This window comes from Lolium perenne, chromosome 3 (assembly GCF_019359855.2).
Source record: "Lolium perenne isolate Kyuss_39 chromosome 3, Kyuss_2.0, whole genome shotgun sequence".
Classification (NCBI taxonomy): Eukaryota; Viridiplantae; Streptophyta; class Magnoliopsida; order Poales; family Poaceae; genus Lolium; species Lolium perenne.
Window position 1 is genome coordinate 129,390,772 of NC_067246.2, and position 23,898 is coordinate 129,414,669.

Here is a 23,898-nt window from a genome sequence, read left to right on the forward strand (position 1 = left end):
CCAACTGGAGCTACAATCCGAAGGAGTCTCACATAGAGACCAACCGGATTATACGCTTCATGAAACAGCTGATGAAGGACACCAACATCTGCTCTGATGATATTATCTGCGCCTTTATCTCGCGCCGGGTGCTTCCTCCTAAGCGCCGCATGCATAAGATGAGCGAGATGTACGGTCCCGGTGATCCTACCAAGATCACCGGAATTCCTCTCAGCAAAAAGGACATTGTTCTCGAGGCTAGGCAGATCTGCCAGACTGCCATGCCGGAAGATTGGGAATGGGGCCTCCGGCCTCTCAGTTCCACTAACCCCCCGACCCAAGAAGTAAGAAATTACGCAACTCGGGTCGGTATACCGGTACCTTTTGCACTGTGACTAACCCTTTTTTCTCTTTTGCTTTTCAGGCCAAGGACCACTTCCCCGGGATTGAATCTGACCGGCGAGGCCCTTGCCGGAAGCGTGGTCTAGACAAATTCGACCCGGACCCCATCATCCATTGGCAGGATCTGAAAATGGGCCGGACTCCAGCCTCGCGCCGCGGCAAATCCCCGCCGGAACCATCCGGTTCGTCTGACGACCTGACCTTGCTTGAGGTAGTTCCTCTTTTTGACCTCTCATATTCTTCTGTTATTGTTCCTCTGTAGATGTTCCCTCAGCCAACATCAACCCACAGGTCCATGAGCACGTCGCCCCCCTGCAGGCCGAGGTTGGCCAGGAGTTCCTGGACAAACTCACCTCTGGGGGCAAGAAGAACAAGATCCCGGCGACAGACGCCGGTACAAGTCAATCCCCTCCTGCCAAACGCTTCCGGACCGAACCCTTCGCGGGGAAGGTCGCAGGCGTGAGGCGCTACAAGGGCAAGCAGATGCCCACCTCTTCTGGGTAAGGCCTCGTTTCTTTGCTTGTCTCGTTTTTCGCCAAGTTCTTTTTCGGTTGCTTTTTTCCATCCCTTCCTTTTTCTCTCTTTCAGCCCTGCGCTCAAGCTTGACTCCAAGCCGGAGGGCTCTGCCGGCTCCGCGAGGACCTTAACTCCTCCTCCTCACTCAAGCCCGACACCATCTGGTGCCGGCAACACCTCTGCCTCCCCTCCGGGAGGCACTACAAGTTCGGGGCGCGCGGCCCCTACATCTCCTGATCACCGCGCGGAGGAGGATCTCACCTCCCCTCCTGAAACCCAAGACACCGGCGCCAGCAACACCGGCGCCGACGACGCAGGTGCCGGGCAGGCGGAACCTCTGGTTCCTCCTGGCCCGAAGAAGAAGAAGAAGAAACAGTCAAGCTCTTCCCCCAGCAAGACCGCGCCGGATACTCCAGCGCCGGCCTCTTCTACACCGCACCCGGAAGCTCTTATCCTTGAGCCTACGGGGACTACTCCAACACAGCCGCCAAGCCAAGGACCTTCCGCGGCTACGCCCAAGCCGCCGCCGGCGGCCCCCAAGATCAGCAAGTTCCTCAAGCCGGGGGCGTCCCGTGGAAAGGCCGTGGATGGCAGCGCATCAAGCGGCTCGCAGTCTCTAGTGCTGCATGTCGGGCCTGCCGTTGCTGCGGTCCCAGAAAAACCATCCGGCCTCCTGGGCCGGATTGTTGAGCTGAGGCGCGAGGGCAAGGACCTGGGGCATCTTCTCCCCTATGCCAAAAAATGGAACGATGCGGACATCTCTGCATCCACCCGCGGCTTGGGGAAGGACCGCCTTCCAGCGCCAGATCCTGCTGGGCCCCGGTCCACTGAAGAACACTTCATGCGGCTCAAGCGTGCCGTGAAGGAGTTTGACAGTGCGTGGTACGACGCCACCAGCAACGTGGTGGTAAGTTTCGCCAACCTTTCTTGTAATTTTTGTTGATGCCGGTTTCTTTCTTTCCGGATCTTGTCTATCATCCCAGTCCCCGAGTTTCGTGTTGAGAGCGTAGTTCTTAGCGCGAAACTTAACTAGAAACGCGCGAAACCGGCATAGCCAGTCCCCGAGTTTCGGGTTGAGAGCATGGTTTCTTTCTTTCTCACATTGTCTTCTTGAACAGAGCACCACTGATGCCCGGAAGCAGCTCTTCGAGGAGCTCCTCTGGGAGCATCGGGACCTTGCCGAGGCCCACAGCCACTGCCAAGGTTTGTTTTCTTTCTTTTGCTCCAGCCTCTTTTCACCGGAATGTTTTCTTCTTTAAAACTTACGCATCTTTTGTTCAACAGCTGTTCCGGAAGCTACCATTGAGACCCTCAAGGCCCAAATCGCCACTCTCCAAGGTATCATTTTTTTTCAGTTAACTCGTTCTTTCCTCATTTACCAACTGCCACTTTACTAACACTCTTCTTTGCGGTGTTTAGGCGAAAATGAGCAGCTCATCCGGCAGCATCAGGAGGCCCTGAGCGCCCAGAAAACTAGCTACAAGGAGCTCAAGGAGCAGGCTATGCAGGCCAGGTTCTAGCATGATCAAGATCTGAAGGACGCCAAGGCTGCAGCCGAGGCCAGGCTGGCGGAGGTCGTGGAGGATTCCACGAACTCCAACACAGTGCTGATGACGGAGCTGGAGGAGGAAAGGAAGGCGCGGAAGGCAGTGGAGCACCATATTGAGGTCATGACCACTGATCATAAAGAATATGATCGGCTGGTTATGCAGATTGATGCGCTGGCTCTCCGTAAGTCCTTTCCTTGTCCCTTCTTTCGCTTATAAGCTTTCTCTTTTTTGAAAATGCATTCGTGTTCCTTTTCCTTCCGGCACACTATTTTCCGGTATCTTATGTTTTCGCTTTTCCCTTCTTCCCGTAGAACACTTCCCGGATTCCCAGGCACACGCCGTGAGAAAGGTGACGGAGGATCGGGTGGCGCGGAAATTTCCCAACATGGACGCGCACTGGGACGGGTACGACTATCTGGTCGCCCTCTCCGCTCGAGTCCAACACATGCGTTCAGTGGACCGCACCCTTGTCGATCTTCCGGATGCTGCCATCCAAATCTTCAAGGTGCTGTGGCCTGAAGAAGCCATGCCAGCCAACATCACCCTCACCGCCAACCGGCTGAAGGAGGCAGGACGCCGGATTCGTGAGTGGCAGTGCTCCGCGGCTCGTGTTGGAGCTGACACCGCGCTGCGCTCTGTGTGCTCCTGGTATCCGGACTTGGACTTGGACGCGCTCCAAGGCGTACGCCAAGATGCTCTGACCGATGTGGACCCGGTTCTTACCGCGAAGCGGCAGGATCGGGCCTACCGGCTCGCTGAGTATGCCGAGGTCCGCACCTTCATCCCTCCCCCTCCTGATGTCAAGGACTACCTCAGCGATGAGGAAGAAGAGGAGGGAGATGAAGATGAGGGTGCCGAGGATGTGCCGCCGGAAACTCCTGAGGCCAGCGCTGCTCCCCCTGAAGCCCCTGCTTCTTGAATGTTTGTTGTGACAAAAAGTTTACCTGCTCCTGCTTGCTTCATAACAGAACTTGTTAAATTCTACCCCGGTATGCCGGGGTTTATGATGTAAGCTAAAACTCATCCTTTTGGTTTGTGGTACAACAATCTATGCCGGTGTCTTGCACACCGGTAACTTATTAAGTTATGTTGGTTTGCTACTTAGCACTTTGCTTATCGTTTCGATTTTTGTCTTGCACTGCAATGATTCCGAAATTGTTTCCGTATCCAATTCGATGCACACTTGGCTCTTTTGCTTTGGCTCTGCCTACCTTCTCTGGGCGTTTTTGGCGTATGAGCACAAAGTTCTTTTACCAAGCAAGCATTTTTTTGAACTTGGAAATAACTCGAAATTTTTGCAAAAAACCGGTATAACCGGGGTTAGTTAAATTTTCCGGATTGTTCTTTCCCGCTCTCCCTCTCCGCAGTTCATGTGCTTATCCCCTACCGGTTTATCTTGCTTGCCATGAAGCCGAGTTACGGACAACAGCAGAGTCGAAGACTCCGGTAGGGTTTAGCACACTACTAAACCGGGAAGAAAAAACATTCAATAAGCAACCGGTAACTGAAAAAATAAACATGTTACATACAGCCTTAGTAGGGGTAGTCCCCGAGACTCATTCAAGGTTCCGACATCTTTTATTCATAGCAAACAAGGTACAAAAAGGAACTTCTTACACCATAACTTCAAGAGTAGAAAGGACGCAATAGGGCTACATTCCATGGATGCTTGGTTTCCTCTCCGGACCTGTCCGCCTTTCCTTTCTTCCATTCATGTGCATCAATTAGGTAGTAGGCATCATTGTGTAGAGCCTTGCTCACAATGAAAGGTCCTTCCCATGGAGGGGAAAGCTTGTGCCGGCCTTCAGTGCGCTGCACTAGGCGTAGCACTAGGTCTCCTTCCCGGAACACCCTCGGTTAACCTTCCGGCTGTGATAGCGTCTGAGGTTTTGCTGGTAAATGGCTGTTCTTGCCAAAGCTAGTTCTCTTGCTTCTTCTAGCAAGTCCACATCGTTTTCTCGGGCCTCTTTTACCTCTTCTTCGGTATAGAGTTGCACCCTTGGTGAATCATGTAGAATGTCGGTTGGTATGACCGCTTCTGCTCCATAAACCATGAAGAATGGAGTGTATCCGGTAGACCGGTTTGGAGTTGTTCTTATACTCCACAGCACGGATGGTAGCTCATCGAGCCAACACCCTGGCGATTTTTCTACCGCATCAATGAGTCTTGGTTTGAAACCGGAAAGTACCAAAGCGTTTGTTCTTTCAACTTGGCCATTGCCTTGTGGGTGTGCGACTGAGCACAAATCCAACCGGACGTTGTTGTCTTCACAAAATCTTTTGAACTCACCTTGAGCAAAATTTGTGCCATTGTCAGTGATAATGCTATGCGGGTAGCCATACCGCAAGATAACATCTTTTAAGAACTTCACCGCTGTGCGCCCATCACACTTTGCAATGGGTTTCACCTCTAGCCACTTGGTGAATTTGTCCACCATAACCAAGATGTGGGTCATGTTTCCCCTTGCGGTTTTGAATGGGCCAACCATGTCTAGGCACCAAACGGCAAACGGCCAAGTTAGCGGTATTGTCTTTAAACCGGATGCTGGGGTATCGTTTTGCTTGGCGTACCTCTGGCACCCATTGCATTTTCTTACATATCCTCCGCATTTTGCAAAGCCATTGGCCAATAGAACCCATGCCGGAATACTTTTGCCACCAGCGCCCTTGACGACGTGTGATGCCCACATTCTCCTCGGTGAATCTCCTCGAGCATTTCTTTTCCCTCTTCCGGTTCCACACACCTTTGGAGGACACCGGTAACACTTCTTTTGTACACCTCGCCATTGATGATGGTGTAAGCTTTGGACCTCCTCTGGATCCTTCTAGACTCATTTTCGTCAACCGGCAAGGTGCCGTTGATCAGGAATTCCTTAATAGGTTTAACCCATGATGGTGCCTCCCAGACCAGGAACACCGGTACGTCTACGTCCATGCTATCCACCAGCATTGCTTCTTCCGGTATGGGCATAGCAGTCCCCGAGCTTACCGGAGGAGTCCCCGGGTTTCCTTCGTCGATATCCATTGGTACAACATGTGATTCCGGTACAAAAATTGATTCCGATTCCGGACTTGGTTTGATCGATGGTACTCTTAAGTGAGCTAAGGCTATTCCGGGAGGAATTTCTTGCCTAGATGAGCCCAGCTTGGACAAAGCATCCGCGGCTTCATTTTCTGCGCGCGGCACATGGTGAAACTCACACCCTTCGAAGAATCCGGCAATCTTTTGCACGTGAAACCGGTACGAGGCCATGTTGGCATCTTTTGCGTCCCAATCCCCGGAACACTGTTGTACCACAAGATCTGAATCTCCGTAGCAAATGATCCGGTGTGCACCGATTTCTTTTGCGACCTTAAGCCCATGGATCAAAGCCTCGTATTCAGCGACATTGTTTGATGCCCTGAAATGCACTTGTAAAACATACCGAAGATGATCTCCCTTTGGTGAGGTGAGCACCACACCGGCACCTAGACCCTCTTTGAGTTTGGATCCGTCAAAGTGCATCTTCCAGTACTCTACCCTCTGGTCTGGAGGCTTGTATTGCATTTCCGCCCAATCAACCAAGAAATCAGCTAAAGCTTGTGATTTTATGGCATCCCTTCTTTCATACACCGGTACATATGGTGATATCTGAATCGCCCATTTTGCGATCCTACCGCTAGCATCTTTGTTGCACATGATATCGGAGATGGGTGCCTCACTCACCACCTTCATGGGGTGCTCCTCAAAGTAGTGCTTAAGCTTCGTGGCGGCCATGAACACGCCATAAGTCATTTTCTGGAAGTGTGGGTAGTTTTGTTTTGAGAGGGAGAGCACCTCGCTCAGGTAGTATACCGGTCTCTGGACGGTTTTTCCTTCCTCTTCTCTTTCTACTACCACAACCACACTCACAACCCGGTTAGTTGCTGCTATATATAACAACATGGGCTCTCTTTCCAGCGGCGAAGCCAGTATTGGTGCAGTGGCTAGCATCGTTTTCAGCTCTTTAAACGCCGCGTATGCCTGAGGGGTCCAGACGAACATATCGGATTTCTTCATCAGAGCGTATAGCGGCAAGGCCTTTTCTCCTAGCCTGCTTATGAACCGGCTTAGCGATGCCAAGCTTCCGGTAAACTTTTGCACATCTTTTAGTTCCCGCGGAACAGTCATTCTTTCTATTGCCCTGATTTTTACCGGATTTACTTCAATGCCCCGGCTCGATACGAGAAAACCGAGCAGTTTACCGGCAGGGACATCGAAGGTGCATTTTGCCGGATTAAGTTTCATCCGGAACCATCTTAGGTTATCGAATGTTTGTCGGATGTCATCGATTAAGGTGTTCTTTACCTTAGTTTTTATCACAATATCGTCCACATAGACTTGCACATTCTTTCCGATTTGATCAAACAAGCATTTTTGCATACAGCGCTGGTACGTTGCACCAGCGTTGCGCAAACCAAAAGGCATAGTGAAATAGCAATAAGCCCCGTGCGGGGTAATGAACGCAGTTTTTATTTGATCCTCCTTTTTCAAGGGAATTTGGTGGAAACCGGAATACGCATCCAGAAAGGACAACAACTCACACCCAGCAGTTGAATCAATCACTTGATCGATCCGTGGCAGAGGGAAAGGATCTCTTGGGCAAGCCTTGTTGAGGTTGGTGTAGTCGATGCACATGCGCCATACCTTTGGAGCTTTTGCCTCCAGGTTCTCATCTTTTTTCTTTTTGACCATTACCGGATTGGCCAGCCACTCTGTGTGCGTGACCTCTACAATGAATCCGGCAACCAGCAGTTTTGTCACTTCTTCTCCAATAATCTTCCTCCTATCTTCAGCGAACCGGCGCAAGGGTTGCCGCACCGGCTTGGCATCTTTCCGGACGTTTAGAGAGTGCTCAGCCAGCTCCCTCGGAACACCCACCAAGTCATCTGTGGACCAGGCAAAGATATTCCAATTCTCACGGAGGAAGCTGACGAGCGCGCTTTCCTATGCTTGATCGAGGCCGGCACCGATACGAACGGTGCGCTCCGGGTAAGCCGGATCCAGCACAATGTCCTTTGTTTCATTCATTGGCTTGAATGCCGGTGAACCCAAGTCTCCACTCATTGCTGCTAAACTCAACTGTGAGGACTGAGCCAGCGCAACTGCAGTTTGCATCCTTCTCTTTTCCTCTGCGATCACCAGCGATTCCGCTAGGTTTGATCCGGCAGATGCTGTTTCTAGTGAGATTTTATAGTTTCCCACCACAGTTAAGGGTCCACGAGGTGCCGGCATCTTCATCTTGAGGTAAGCTGTATGAGTCGTAGCCATGAAAGCTGCCAATGCCGGCCTTCCCAGCAACGCATGGTAGGGGCTGTCTAGGTCCACCACCTCAAACTCAATGTTTTCAACCCGGCAATTATCACGTCCTCCAAACGATACGTCCACCCGGACTTTTCCTACCGGAGCGCAAGACAAGCCCGGAACGATTCCGTGGAACGTTGTACGAGTTGGCTGAAGCATGTTTTCTGTTATGCCCAGTGTACGCATGGTATGCTTGTACATGATGTTTATGCTGCTGCCGTTGTCTATCAGCACCTTGCTGAATTTTACTCAAGTTTCCGGCCCTTTCATGATTGGGTCCACAACAAAAGCATATCCACCCGGATTCGGCATGATTTTGGGGTGATCCTTGAACGACCAGGTGATTTCCTGATCTGACCACAGCATGTATCTAGGAACCGCCGGCATCACGGCGTTTACCTCCATGGAGCGGCGATGCACACTTTGCCTGTCTGTTGGCTCAGTGACGAAGACAACACAGCACAGATGCGGGTCCTCGTAAACATTCCGGCCTAAAGGTGCCGGTGGAGGCGGTTGATCATTATTTTGCTCCACCTGGTTAACTTGCTGGTATTGTTGCCTGTTTGGCAGAGGCTGTACCGGTAAAGCATTTGCTCCAGTAAGTGGTGGTGGTGGTGGTAGCTGTTGCTGACGCAGCATATCTTGCGATGGCGGCAACACTGTTGAGCACCCTAGTGCTTGCGCGTCCTTTACTGATCCCTTTTGCATCAAGTACTTGGTCCAAGAACAATCCTTCGTCAGGTGGTTTGACGGGTGATCCGGGTTCGGCGTGTGCCACCGGCAAGGTTGATCCATGGCGGCTTCCATGGTGTATTTTACGGGTTCTTGCCAATTCTTTTTCTGGCCCCAGGGTTTCTTTTCGACCCACTGCTTTTTAGGACCCGCCCATGGCTGCGATCAGGTTTTTTGCCTCTGGCTGCCGCCGGCATCATAACTTTCTTGCACAGCAGCAACGTGCTGCAGAGCGTACCTTCGATCCGGGAAATCTTCCCTTCTTTTGTTGTTTCGGTTGTCCCGGTATTGTTCCTGTCGCTGCTGAGGCGGGTTTGACTACTCCGGCTCAGCTTGTACCGCCGGTTGCATTGCGTCTCCCAACTCATAGTTATCCGCCACACGTATCATCTCCGCTAAGGTTGCTGGCATGTTTCTCTGTAGCCTTTGCCACAGTGGTGATCCTCTCCGGCATCCCTGACTGAACCAAGCAATCACTTGTGCTTCAATCACTCCTTCACACGTGTTTCTTGTTGAGTTCCATCGGGTGAGATAATCCCTATCTGTTTCACCTGCACGCTGCTGGCATAAAGCGAGCTGTTGAGGCCGGTTTGGCCTCTTGTAAGTGCTGCTGAAGTTGCTCACAAAAGCCTCCTCAAAGTCCAACCATCCGTTAATGCTTCCTGCTGGCAAGTTGTTAAGCCAAATCCGCGCAGGACCTACCAGGTAGGACGGTATGATCCTTACTGCCCAACGCCGGTTTACTCCACCACCAGCCACGTAGACAGCTGTGACATAGTCTGCCAGCCAATCTTCCGGCTTGGTCGTGCCGTCATACGTCTTTGTGTCCCGGGGCAATTGGAAATTGCGTACCGGTGGCTCTTCTCCCATGATTCGTGGGCCAAAACATTTCGGGCCAGGAGGACCCTCAGATTCGATCATTTCGGAGAGATGTACTCTGTCCAGCCTGTGCCTCGCATCCCGGTCTGGCAAGCATCTTTCCCCAATGCATTCCCCCAAAGGGTTCCGGTAACTCTTGTTCGTTCTACTTCGGAATCTCCCTCTTCATATCTTTCCGGTTTCGCGGCTCTTGCCTGCCGGTACCTTGGTGGTGGCATTTCCTCATACGCTGCCCTTGCAGCTCGATAATTTTGCCCGGTTTCATATCTTCCGGCATGATTGTTTCCGGCATAGCCTCCTCTAGCGTATCCTCGATCTGCCCCTTGGCTTTTTCTACCGGCATCGTGTTGCCCGGCTTGTTGTTTTCCGGCAAGAACCGGATCGTGCACAGTCATCTGCTGTGCGTTCATCTCTTTTTCTCTCCTTTTGTCCGGATGGGGGGACGATGCCTGCCCATGGGACTTGCTTCTGGCATTCCTTGTTGAACGCGTGGATTTTGAGTCCGCAGCCTTGTTCAGCTTAGCCAGCTGCTCAGCATTCTGCTGCTCGATAGTTTCTAGCAGCTCTCTAACACGCTCTTGCTGTTTTGCCAAAGCATCTCCGGAAAGCGATTCACATAGCTCTACTGCAGCTTTAGCAGCTTTTATAGTTTTATCCGGGCTACTGTACTTAGGTTTTTCCACGATGCTAACAGATGCAGAGGTACTTTTGCCGGCAAGAATTTCCTTGCGCAGATCCTGATCTAGGTTGCGAGCTTTAAGCCGGTTCTCCGGTATCCTAGCAGCATGAGCGCTAACAGAAGCAAAGCCATGGGCAGCATTGTACTCACGTAGGGTCAGGTTCAGCTCGCGCTGCGCCCGGACGATGTCGGCGCCGTTCACGAGCAGCTTCTGGCGTTGCGCCTCCAGCTCCGCCTGAGCCGCTGCCGGGTCGATGTTCTGCGCGATGGGCGTTGCCAGCATGTTCATCGTCGCTTGGAGTGGTGTTGCCGGTGGTGCAGATGACGTTCCCGCAGCGCCAGCGTCGCGCTCCAGCGGTGGCTTGGCCGCACGGGTCGAAGCCGCACGACCAGCACCTTCATCCACAGCTTCTTTTCCTGCACCAACCACGCCAGTCATCATTACCTCGACGCTGCCGGCGGCGCGGCCAGCACAGAGCCACCAGCACCGACGAGAGGCGCTGGCGCACAGGGATGGTGCCGAAGTAGACGCGGTGGCTGCCGAACTCGATGGTGCGGCCGTTCTTGGGGAAGATGCCGCCGTTGGCGAAGCAGCCCGCGTTGTCGTTGATGAAGTCCATGTCGTAGATGCGCTGCACGAGCGCGGACACCGTACGCTCGCCGGCGACCTCGAGGATGCCCGCCCGAATATGAACTCCTGCAAGCGCCACTTCATGCCCCACGGTGGGCGCCAACTGTCGTCGTGGTGAATAGACAGATGCCATAGGATGGCTTAAGTTGGGGCCGAATGGACGCTAGAGGATTCGGGGGAGGGTTTGCGATTAGATGGGATGAACTTCCGGATGGTTTCCTCAAGAACTTAGCCAAGGCTAGAGGTTGAAGAAGAAAGACACAAGGAAGAACTCGCTCTAGATCACTTTCTTCATTGATTTCCACAGGTTACAGGTTCGTGCTTACAAGATCCCTCTCTCTCTCTCTCTGTTTTCACGCCCGTGAAGGAGGCTGATACGTCCAATTTGCATCACTATTTTATATCATAATTTGCTGTTATTCATTGATATATTTCATATTGGGACACAATACTTATGTTATTTCATCTATTTTGCATGTTTCATCATTATTGGAGGATCAAGCACGGAGCCGTGGATTCTCACTGGAAAAAGCACCGTCAGAACGCAATATTTCGGAAGATCAACTGTGGGAGGAAATTATACCAAAAATCCTATTTTTCAAGATGACGAAGGAAGCCAGAAGGAGGGGCCAGGAGGACCCAGGGTGGGCCCACACCCTAGGGCGGCGCGGCCCATGCCCTGGCCGCGCCGCCATGTGGTTTGGGGGGCCCACGACCCCTTTCGCCTCCTTTTCTTCGCGAAATCCTTCGTCCCGAAAACCTAAGCCACAGAGGGTACCTCGCGAAGAGTTACAGCCGCCTCTGCGGGGCGGAGAACACCAGAGAGAAAAGAGCTCTCCGGCGGGCAGGAATCCGCCGGGGAAATTCCCTCCGGGAGGGGGAAATCGACGCCATCGTCACCGTCATCGAGCTGGACATCATCTCCATCACCATCATCATCATCTCCACCATCATCACCGCCGTCTCCACCGCTGGACACCGTCACCGCCGTAGCAATTTGGGTTTGATCTTGATTGTTTGATAGGGGAAACTCTCCCGGTATCGATCTCTACTTGTTGTTGATGCTATTGAGTGAAACCATTGAACCAAGTTTATGTTCAGATTGTTATTCATCATCATATCACCTCTGATCATGTTCCATAAGATGTCTCGTGAGTAGTTCGTTTAGTTCTTGAGGACATGGGTGAAGTCTAAATGTTAGTAGTGAACTATGGTTGAGTAATATTCAATGGTGTGATATTTAAGTTGTGGTGTTATTCTTCTAGTGGTGTCATGTGAACGTCGACTACATGACACTTCACCATTTATGGGCCTAGGGGAATGCATCTTGTATTCGTTTGCTAATTGCGGGGTTGCCGGAGTGACAGAAACCTAAACCCCCGTTGGTATATCGATGCAGGAGGGATCGCAGGACCTCAGAGTTTAAGGCTGTGGTTAGATTTATTCTTAATTACTTTCTTGTAGTTGCGGATGCTTGCAAGGGGTATAATCACAAGTATGTATTAGTCCTAGGAAGGGCGGTACATTAGCATAGGTTCACCCACACAACACTTATCATAACAATGAAGATTATTTAGCCGTATGTAGCGAAAGCACTAGACTAAAATCCCGTGTGTCCTCGAGAACGTTTGGTAATTATAAGTAAACAAACCGGCTTGTCCTTTGTGCTAAAAAGGATTGGGCCACTCGCTGCAATTATTACTCTCGCACTTTACTTACTCGTACTTTATTCAACTGTTACATCAAAACCCCCTGAATACTTGTCTGTGAGCATTTACAGTGAATCCTTCATCGAAACTGCTTGTCAACACCTTCTGCTCCTCGTTGGGATCGACATTCTTACTTATCGAAGATACTACGATACACCCCCTATACTTGTGGGTCATCAAGACTATTTTCTGGCGCCGTTGCCGGGGAGTGAAGCGCTATTGGTAAGTGGAATTGGTAAGGAAAACCTTTACTGTTGTGCTGATTTTATTTCTGCCTGCTGCTATAAGTCATTATGGAGAGATCTTCTCTTCAATTTCTATTTGGGAAATCTACTACTACTGCAACGGTAGTGGATGAGGCGCCAGGTGAGGAAGTGATACCATATAAAATACCTATGAAAATTATTGAACGTGTTATGGATAACCGCTATGAAGGGGATGGAACTGTTCATCCCGGTGATCATTTACTGTTTTTACATGAATTATGCGGTCTATTCAAGTGTGCAGGTATTGCTATGGATGAAGTGAGGAAGAAACTATTCTCTTTATCGCTGTCTGGTAAAGCAGCGCATTGGTATAAATTACTGGATAATGGGGATTCTCTTGAATGGAATGATATTGTGCCCCAGTTTTATTCTAAGTTCTATCCTCCAAGTGAAATTCATAAGGATCGGAATCGCATATATAATTTTTGGCCTCATGATGGAGAGAGTATTGCCCAAGCTTGGGGGAGATTGAAGTCTTTAATGCTCAAATGCCCCATTCATGAGCTTCCTGGTAATGTTATTATTGATAATTTCTATGCAAGACTTTCTTTTCAAGACAAGACCTTGCTGGATACTTCTTGTTCTGGATCATTTACACGCAACAAAGAAGAGTTTAAAAGGGACCTTCTTGATCGGATCCAAGAAAATACCGAAGGATGGGAGAACGACAAGGATAGAGAATCAGGTATAATTTATGATTATAAATGCATTGAAGCTTTTATGGATACTGATAAATTTCGTAATATGAGTGCTACATATGGTCTTGATTCTCAAGTTGCTGTAAATCTTTATAAAGCTTTTGCCTCTCATTATGAATTGCCAAAGAAGAATTTTGATAAGTATCATGAACCGTATAAAGATAAAATTGATTCATCTATTAATAAATGTGTTGTAGTTGAAACTGCTGATCATGTTATTCCTGAAGCTTATATTGAAAAAACTCCTTTCCCTGCTAAAATGAAGGAGTACTCTGTTATAAATAGTGCGGTTCATAAAAGTGAAAAGAAACCTGTAGAACCTGAAGAACAAATAAAAGTTGAACCTGCTGTTGCAATAGTTAAAGATCTTGTGACTGAAAATGTGGAGGATGGTCATATTATTTTCTGTGAAGATGCTTCTAATATTGTTTCACATCCTAATAAACCCAAACAAGCTAGTGTTCCTATGCTATCTGTTAGAATTGGTGATCATTGCTATTATGGATTATGTGATATTGGTGCAAGTGTTAGTGCTATTCCTTATGAGCTTTACACGGAGATTATGCACGAAATTGATTCTTGTGAACTTGAAGATATTGATGTGGTTATTCAGCTGGCTAATAGAGAAACTATTTCTCCAATTGGTATTGTTCGAGATGTGGAAGTTTTATGCGGTAAGATTAAATATCCTGCCGACTTTTTGGTACTTGGTTCCTCATTGCTAGTGATTATTGTCCTATTATTTTTGGTAGACCTTTTCTAAATACTTGTGGAGCTATTATAGATTGCAAGAAAGAGAAAATTTTGACTAAATTTGCTGGTGAATCTTATGAGTTTAACTTCTCTAAATTTACTAAAACTCCTTATAAAGCTGACTTGCCTAGTAATGATTTTAAAATGGAGCAATGTGCATCTATTGTTCTTGTTCCTAATAATCCTTTGCAGCAACATTTGGAGGATAGCGAGAGTGAAGTTTTTAGGAAAGAAAGAGATGAGCTTGAGGAAATTTTTCTCCGCCAACCTATTCTGAAGCATGATTTACCGGTGGAAGACTTGGGTACAACACCTCCACCAAAGGAAGATCCTGTTTTTGATTTAAAGCCTTTGCCTGATAATCTTAAATATGCTCATATCGATGATAAGAAAATATATCCTGTTATTATTAGTTCTAAGCTTTCAGAGATTGAGGAAGAAAGGTTATTGGAAATATTGAAGAAGCACCGAGGAGCTATTGGCTACACTCTTGATGATTTGAAAGGGATTTCTCCTTCTATTTGCCAACATGCTATTAATATGGAAGATGATGCAAAACCTGTTGTTTAACATCAGCGTCGTCTAATTCCGAAGATGAAGGAAGTGGTAAGGAATGAGGTATTACGACTTCTTGAAGCTGGTATTATATATCCTATTGCTGATAGTAGATGGGTTAGTCCTATGCATTGCGTTCCCAAGAAAGGAGGAATGACTGTTGTGCCTAATGATAATGATGAGCTCATCCCTCAAAGAGTAGTTGTAGGGTATAGAATGTGCATTGATTTTCGAAAAGTTAATAAAGTTACTAAGAAAGATCATTACCCTTTACCATTTATTGATCAAATGCTAGAAAGGTTGTCTAAAAATACTCATTTTTGTTTTCTTGATGGTTATTCTGGGTTTTCACAAATTGCTGTTAAAGCTAAAGATCAAGAGAAGACCACTTTTACTTGTCCCTATGGAACTTATGCTTATAGACGTATGCCTTTTGGTTTATGTAACGCTCCTGCTACTTTTCAAAGATGCATGTCTGCTATTTTTCATGGTTTTTGTGAAAGTATTGTAGAGGTATTCATGGATGATTTTTCCGTCTATGGGAATTCTTTTGATAGTTGCTTGCGAAACCTTGATAAAGTTTTGCAGAGATGTGAAGAAACTAACCTTGTTCTTAATTGGGAGAAATGCCACTTTATGGTTAATGAAGGAATTGTATTGGGACATAAAATTTCTGAGAGAGGTATTGAAGTTGATAGAGCTAAAGTTGAAGCAATTGAGAAGATGCCCTATCCGAGGGATGTTAAAGGTATTCGTAGTGTTCTTGGTCATGCTGGGTTTTATAGGAGGTTTATTAAAGATTTCTCCAAGATTTCAAAACCTCTTACTAATCTTCTTCAAAAAGATGTACCATTTGTTTTTGATGATGATTGTAAGGAAGCTTTCGAAACTCTTAAGAAAGCCTTAACAACTGCTCCTATAGTTGAACCTCCTGATTGGAACTTACCCTTTGAAATTATGTGTGATGCTAGTGATTTTGCTGTAGGCGCTGTTCTTGGACAGCGGGTAGATAAAAAGCTGAATGTTATTCATTATGCTAGTAAAACTCTTGATGCTACTCAAAGAAATTATGCTACAACTGAAAAAGAATTATTAGCTGTAGTTTTTGCTTGTGATAAATTTAGATCTTATATTGTTGATTCAAAAGTTACTATTCATACTGATCATGCTGCAATTAGATACCTTATGACAAAGAAAGATGCTAAGCCAAGGCTTATTAGATGGGTACTTCTTTTGCAAGAATTTGATTTACATATTGTAGATAGGAAAGGTGCTGATAATCCTGTTGCTGATAATTTGTCTAGATTGGAAAATATTGCTTATGATCCTGTTCCTGTTAATGATAGTTTTCCAAATGAACAATTGGCTGTAATAAAGGTGAGCTCGCGAGACAGTCCTTGGTATGCTGATTATGCTAACTTTATTGTTTCCAAGTACTTGCCTCCAACCTTTTCAGCTCAGCAAAGGAGGAAATTCTTTTATGACTTGAGGCATTATTTCTGGGATGACCCACACTTATATAAAGAAGGAGTGGATGGTATTATGCGAAGATGTGTTCCCGAATATGAACAACAGGAGATATTGAGTAAATGTCATGGTAGTGCTTATGGAGGACATCACGCCGGAGAAAGAACCGCGCAAAAGGTTCTACAATCAGGTTTTTATTGGCCAACTCTCTTCAAAGATGCGAGAAAGTTTATTTTATCTTGTGATGAATGCCAAAGGGTTGGTAATATCTCCAGACGCAATGAAATGCCTATGAATTATACTCTTGTTATTGAACCATTTGATTGTTGGGGATTTGACTTCATGGGACCTTTTCCGTCTTCGGAAGGTAACACTCACATACTTGTTGCTGTTGATTATGTTACTAAATGGGTGGAAGCTATACCTACAAAAAGTGTTGATGGTGAGACCTCTTTAAGAATGCTTTTAGATATTATTTTTCCTAGATTTGGAGTACCTAGATATATTATGACTGATGGAGGTTCTCATTTTATTCATGGAGGCTTTAGAAAAACTCTTGCTAAGTATGGTATTAATCATAGAATTGCTTCCGCTTATCATCCTCAAACTAGTGGTCAAGTAGAATTATCAAATAGAGAGATTAAATCTATTTTGGGAAAGACCGTTAATAAAACTAGAAAGAATTGGGCTAGTAAATTGAAGGATGCACTATGGGCTTATAGAACTGCTTATAAAAATCCCATGGGAATGTCACCTTATAAAATGGTTTATGGGAAAGCTTGTCATTTACCTTTAGAACTAGAGCACAAGGCTTATTGGGCTGTTAGAGAATTAAATAAAGATCCAAAACTTGCCGGTGATAAGAGGTTGTTGCAATTAAGTTCTCTAGATGAATGGAGAAGTGAAGCTTATGAAAATGCTAAACTCTTTAAAGAGAAAGTTAAAAAATGGCATGATAGGAGGATTATCAAAAGAGAATTTAATATTGGGGATAAAGTCCTATTGTATCGGTCTCATCTCAGATTCTTTGCAGGGAAATTACTCTCGAAATGGGAAGGACCGTATGTTGTTGAGGAGGTGTATCGTTCAGGAGCAATCAAAATTAGCTCTCTCCAAGGCAATGCTACGCAAGTGGTGAATGGACAAAGACTCAAGCATTATATCTCAGGTGATTCCTATAATGTTGATATTGATATTATTCAAGTGGAAGCACCGGAAGCTTTCATCAAAGGGCAAATTGACAGTCCCCCAGAACTCGACTTTGAATAGGTAACAGTACTGGTAATGAAAAGTACGCAATTTACTTTCCGAATAATATGTTTGCTGTTTTTAGGAAATATGAAAAATTACGAGTTCGAAACGGAGTGGAAAGGACGCACGAGGGGGCGCCACCATAGGCCGGCGCGGCCAAGCCTGGGCCCGCGCCGACCTATAGTTTGGCCGCCCCGTCGCCCCTTTCCGACTCTGGTTCGATCTGGTACTTTCCGTTTGTCGTGAAATTTTTTGCTATATAATCCCCCGGACCCCTGGAGGTCCGTATATTGTGTTCTCGACGTGTTTTGTTTCGAGCTGTTTCTGCCAGGATCTATTTTCGGTCTAGAAGCACCATGGCCTCCAACAACAAGGGCAAGGGGCTTTCGGAGGAAGAAGTGAAGGACGTGCCATCAAGACAAGAGCAGCAAGCCGGAGGGAGCAAGCACATCTTGGTGGGATCTGTTGACACTCGACGTTCTTTTTCTCGTAACCTGCAGGGACCCTTACCACCCGCTCTTAGCCTCGACTCCTTCCCCATGTTGGAAGAAGTTCTACGGATTACCGATGAGTTTTGTGATCAATATCGGGCTCTAAGAAGAGAAGTGGAGATACTCCAGGAGGAGAATTGCCGTCTCCGAAGAATGATTGAATACCACTCGATTCGCATCACAAGGTCGTCATCGCTAACTTCAGATAACAATGAATCTCTTCGAATCTTAGTGCAGAATTGTCAAGCTGAGAAACTGAAGTTGAAGGAGCTTATTAAGAAGCGCGACGGGAGTTCATCACCACCATCTCCGCAGGAGTAATTCATCATCGGTATTGGCATCCCCTTGGTTTGTTCCAAGCTTGGGGGAGTGTCGCGGTATCACATTATCACTACCTTTTACTTTTATTGTCAAGTAGTGTCATATCATGAGTAGGGAAGTTATCATATAAGATGGGTTGCAGTTGGAAGTATCTCTCCTTTAGTTGGTTATCTATGTATCCCTTGGTGTGAGTTATCGTTATGGAATATTAATGAGAAGTCTTATCATTTACATATTGCACATCTTATTTTAGTTTGCAATCTCTATTATATGATTTACCTTGTTGTTAGTATTGGTATCACTTTGGGAGCATTGAATAAATCTATTTGGTTTTGGCAAACTTAGCATTGGTCAATAGCAACAACACTTTGAGGTTTAAGTAGAAAAGAGAAATACATGTAGATGTTTCATTGTCTTTCTTGTTAGCTCATAGCTTACTATTCTGAAGTTAAGATTGTTTGTGCTTACAAGGAAGATGCATGATTGTTTCTATCATATGTATATTTGTTTGTTTCCCTCGACTCTTATGCTTGCTAATTAACCTTGCTAGCCAAAGACCTGTACTGAGAGGGAATACTTCTCGTGCATCCAAACCTTAACCCAAACCTACGTCATTTGTGTCCACCATACCTACCTACTACATGGTATTTTCTGCCATTCCAAGTAAATACTTCATGTGCTACCTTTAAACAATTCAAAACTTAGTATCTCTTATTTGTGTCAATGTTTCATAGCTCATGAGGAAGTATGTGGTGTTTTATCTTTCAATCTTGTTGGGCAACTTCCACCAATGGACTAGTGGCTTCATCCGCTTATCCAATAATTTTGCAAAAAGAGCTGGCATTGGGATTCCCAGTCCCAAATTAATCAAACTAAATAGACACTCCTCCATGGTATGTGATTGATGGACGGCACCCGAAGGATTCGGTTAGCCATGGCTTGTGTAAGCAAAGGTTGGGGGGAGTGTCATCATCATAATAAAGCTAAAATAAAAAGGCACTCCTTCATGGTATGAGATTGTTGGCAGGCACCCGAGGATTCGGTTAGCCATGGTTTGTGAAAGAAAGGTTGGAAGGAGTGCCACACAAAATGAAAATAATATGGGAGCCGCTCTTAGGAGGTTGTCTGGCAAGGGGGTTAGAGTACCCGCTACCAGTTGTTGACAACAACAAACACCCCTCAAAATGTTACTTTTATTATGTCTATATGATTTCAAAACTGAAAAAGCTCTAGCACATGATTTAATCCCTGCTTCCCTCTGCGAAGGGCCTGTCTTTTACTTTATGTTGAGTCAGTAAACCTATTTCCCTCCATCTCAAGCAAGCATTTGAGTAGTTGCGATCAAACCATTATATTGTGATTTGCTACCTCATGTCTTTTATTCTTCCTTGTTTAGTACAAGTTTTATCTGAATGAATATAGCTTTGCAAGTTATCAATGATTATGAAAAGACCATTATGATTGAGTATGCAAGTTGTGCCTTATAAACTTTAACATGAGAGCGCTGCTCAATGAGATAAATATAATCTGTTAATTGTTCTCTGACCAAGAATGAAGTTTGCCATCACCAATTATGATTTCTTATGCACCTTTACTTGTGATTCCCTTATACTTGTTTCAAGTTGAGTTATAAGAGGTTGTTTACTATAATGTCTTGTGTGAAAGAATATGATGCTTCTTGTCCGTATTTTATTTATCGACTCTTCACTCCATAAACATGTGGTCCTGTCTATCGAGTTCAGTTTCGCTTGGGGACAAGCGAAGTCTAAGCTTGGGGGGAGTTGATACGTCCAATTTGCATCACTATTTTATATCATAATTTGCTGTTATTCATTGATATATTTCATATTGGGACACAATACTTATGTTATTTCATCTATTTTGCATGTTTCATCATTATTGGAGGATCAAGCACCGGAGCCGTGGATTCTCGCTGGAAAAAGCACCGTCGAACGCAATATTTCGGAAGATCAACTGTGGGAGGAAATTATACCAAAAATCCTATTTTTCAAGATGACGAAGGAAGCCGAAGGAGGGGCCAGGAGGACCTGTGGTGGGCCCACACCCTAGGGCGGCGCGGCCCATGCCCTGGCCGCGCCGCCATGTGGTTTGGGGGGCCCACGACCCCTTTCGCCTCCTTTTCTTCGTGAAATCCTTCGTCCCGAAAACCTAAGCCACAGAGGGTACCTCGCGAAGAGTTACAGCCGCCTCTGCGGGGTGGAGAACACCAGAGAGAAAAGAGCTCTCCGGCGGGCAGGAATCCGCCGGGGAAATTCCCTCCGGGAGGGGGAAATCGACGCCATCGTCACCGTCATCGAGCTGGACATCATCTCCATCACCATCATCATCATCTCCACCATCATCACCGCCGTCTCCACCGCTGGACACCGTCACCGCCGTAGCAATTTGGGTTTGATCTTGATTGTTTGATAGGGGAAACTCTCCCGGTATCGATCTCTACTTGTTGTTGATGCTATTGAGTGAAACCATTGAACCAAGTTTATGTTCAGATTGTTATTCATCATCATATCACCTCTGATCATGTTCCATAAGATGTCTCGTGAGTAGTTCGTTTAGTTCTTGAGGACATGGGTGAAGTCTAAATGTTAGTAGTGAACTATGGTTGAGTAATATTCAATGGTGTGATATTTAAGTTGTGGTGTTATTCTTCTAGTGGTGTCATGTGAACGTCGACTACATGACACTTCACCATTTATGGGCCTAGGGGAATGCATCTTGTATTCGTTTGCTAATTGCGGGGTTGCCGGAGTGACAGAAACCTAAACCCCCGTTGGTATATCGATGCAGGAGGGATCGCAGGACCTCAGAGTTTAAGGCTATGGTTAGATTTATTCTTAATTACTTTCTTGTAGTTGCGGATGCTTGCAAGGGGTATAATCACAAGTATGTATTAGTCCTAGGAAGGGCGGTACATTAGCATAGGTTCACCCACACAACACTTATCATAACAATGAAGATTATTTAGCCGTATGTAGAGAAAGCACTAGACTAAAATCCCGTGTGTCCTCGAGAACGTTTGGTAATTATAAGTAAACAAACCGGCTTGTCCTTTGTGCTAAAAAGGATTGGGCCACTCGCTGCAATTATTACTCTCGCACTTTACTTACTCGTACTTTATTCAACTGTTACATCAAAACCCCCTGAATACTTGTCTGTGAGCATTTACAGTGAATCCTTCATCGAAACTGCTTGTCAACACCTTCTGCTCCTCGTTGGGATCGACATTCTTACTTATCGAAGATACTACGATACACCCCCTATACTTGTGGGTCATCAGAGGCTGCCCCCTCTCCTTATATAGGGGAGAGGGTGGCTTACAGGGGAAGAAACCCTAATGGCATCTTTGACTAGACAAACTACTTTACAAAGTTACTTTAATCATAGATGATGCCGGGGTCTTCTTTAAACAGAGAGGCTGACGTCTTCCGGCTTCTTTCATCGTCATCCTCCTCTTTATCGTCATGCCCTCGTATAAAGCTTCTTTGCTTATCTCATCTTTGTCCTCTAGCTCTAGAGAGAATCTTTGACCAGTCCTGCCAACATGCTCTTCTTTTCGGCATCCCGGTGTCTTCTTTACCCGGTTCCGGTATACCCCTCTTGGGGATACCGGCATAGTTTTACTTAGCCAACCTCTTATCTTATGTTCCGGTATGAACACTAAACCGGTATCCCGATGGCCTAAACCATCAGGTTTGGCATGCCTTTGGCATACCGGGGGTCATCCCCCCAACAATAACACTCACAAGCAATGGAGGGAGAGAGAGATGGCGATTTAGAGTTCCATGTCCATGAGAAAGTTCCGTCGTGGGCATGGGTGGAAGCTCTCGATGCAGACATGCAGACCTGGATCCAATCCTTCGGCGACGGTGGCCATGTCATGGTGGATCAGTTGGTTGTGCCGCCTGCGATGGAGATGGTGGCGCCGCCCGCGATGGACACGGTCGTGGCCGTCGTCGACAAGGTTGTGCCTGCCGTCAACAGTGAAGAAAAAGAAGAGGCTCAGGGCGTCATGCGTGAAGGCGAGGGGGCGGTGCTCGTCGTCCAGGCAGAGCAGGCGGAGCTCAACCATGGCGAGGGCGCGCAGGTGGTTGCTGCCGTGCATGCTGCAGCCGCCGAGAATGCTAAGGAGAAGTATGAGAGCAAGTACAATAAGTCCTAGTCAGCTGGCTACAACGCCAGCGACATCGAGTTGCAGAGGGCCTTCGATGTAATTTCAATCTTGTTTGGGTGCCTTTATGTAATTTTTGTCCTTTAATATCATCAGTGGTTTCCCGCAAAAAAAAGCTGGCTACAAGGATTAAAATAATATATTGGTGTCTAGTTCGAGGAGAGAGAAGCGGAGAGAGAGTGTAAGAGCGGAAATTCAATTCGGCTCCCGGGTGCGTATGCTCTCTCTGCCAAAAAATCATATTTCAAAATGTCAAAAAATTTGGACACAAAATTCTACATGTACATCTCCATAATATACGAGCGTTCGTCAAGTTTCATTAAAAACCGATATTTTGTGTGGTCTATATAAAAAAGCGAAAGTTTATCTTGTGAAAAGCATTATTTTTAGCACAGAAATTTGTCTTTTTTACACACGTCACATGATAAGTCGATTTTTTATGAAACGACTTTGTGAGCACGTAGCATGTGAAGATGTACGTGCAAACTTTTAGTTTCAATAAGAAAACTACGTATGTGCTTTGGTTTTTCATTTTTCTGTTTTTTTTTTTTGAATTTTCCGCCCATTTGAATCTCTGTCAAATCCTAGGTTGGACCAAGATTTAAACAAGTTTAACACGTAAAAACGAAAAGGTAAGCATGGATCCTTCTTAGTCACTCCAAAATGTACCAATTGATAGATGTGTTAACTTTGCTTCATGGAAAAAATAATGTCATGTAAATGAGTTAACTTGGATTTCCTACCCTTGAATCCATAGGAAACTTTGTTCTAATGCACTATAAAAATCAACCGAGTTTTTACACCAACAGGTCTGTCACTTACGTGTGGTGCTCATGCGTGAGGTCTGATACGTCTCCGACGTATCGATAATTTCTTATGTTCCATGCCACATTATTGATGTTATCTACATGTTTTATGCACACTTTATGTCATATTCGTGCATTTTCTGGAACTAACCTATTAACAAGATGCCGAAGTGCCAGTTCCTGTTTTCTGCTGTTTTTGGTTTCAGAAATCCTAGTAACGAAATATTCTCGGAATCGGACGAAATCAACGCCCAAGTTCCTATTTTCATCGGAAGCATCCAGAACACCCGGGAAGGACCAGAGGGGAGCCCTGGGGGCCCCACACCACACCCCGGCGCGGACAGGGGGGGCCGCGCCCCCCTATAGTGTGGGCCCCCCAGAAGCCCTCCTGCGCCGCCTCTCCGCCTATATAAAGCCCCTGACCTAAAAACCTCGACGCGTTCGACGAAAACCACAGAAACCTTCCAGAGCCGCCGCCATCGCGACGCCAAGATCTGGGGGACAGGAGTCTCTGTTCCGGCACGCTGCCGGAGCGGGAAGTGCCCCCGGAAGGCTTCTCCATCGACACCGCTGCCATCTCCACCGCCATCATCATCACCGCTGCTGCTCCCATGAGGAGGGAGTAGTTCTCCATCGAGGCTCGGGGCTGTACCGGTAGCTATGTGGTTAATCTCTCTCCATGTACTTCAATACAATGATCT

At 46.5% G+C, this 23,898-nt stretch overlaps 1 protein-coding gene across 2 annotated transcripts; it reads left to right on the forward strand.

The window, feature by feature from the left end:
* Positions 1-304: 304 nt before the first annotated feature.
* LOC127339619 (uncharacterized) lies at positions 305-3,563 on the forward strand. Of its 2 annotated transcripts, XM_071826960.1 has the most exons (3): positions 305-2,100; positions 2,182-2,235; positions 2,317-3,563. In XM_071826960.1, exon 3 carries the CDS (start codon positions 2,833-2,835, stop codon positions 3,364-3,366), a length of 534 nt encoding a protein of 177 aa, XP_071683061.1. In that variant the 5' UTR covers positions 305-2,100; positions 2,182-2,235; positions 2,317-2,832; the 3' UTR covers positions 3,367-3,563. The 2 variants fall into 2 exon arrangements, with proteins under 2 accessions (XP_071683061.1, XP_071683062.1); XM_071826961.1 differs by lacking the exon at positions 305-2,100 and having other exon boundaries at positions 2,117-2,235.
* Positions 3,564-23,898: the final 20,335 nt, after the last annotated feature.

Bases quoted from the DNA above. Each gene is read 5' to 3' on its own strand.
- LOC127339619 (XM_071826960.1), top strand. From the start codon at position 2,833: ATGGACGCGCACTGGGACGGGTACGACTATCTGGTCGCCCTCTCCGCT.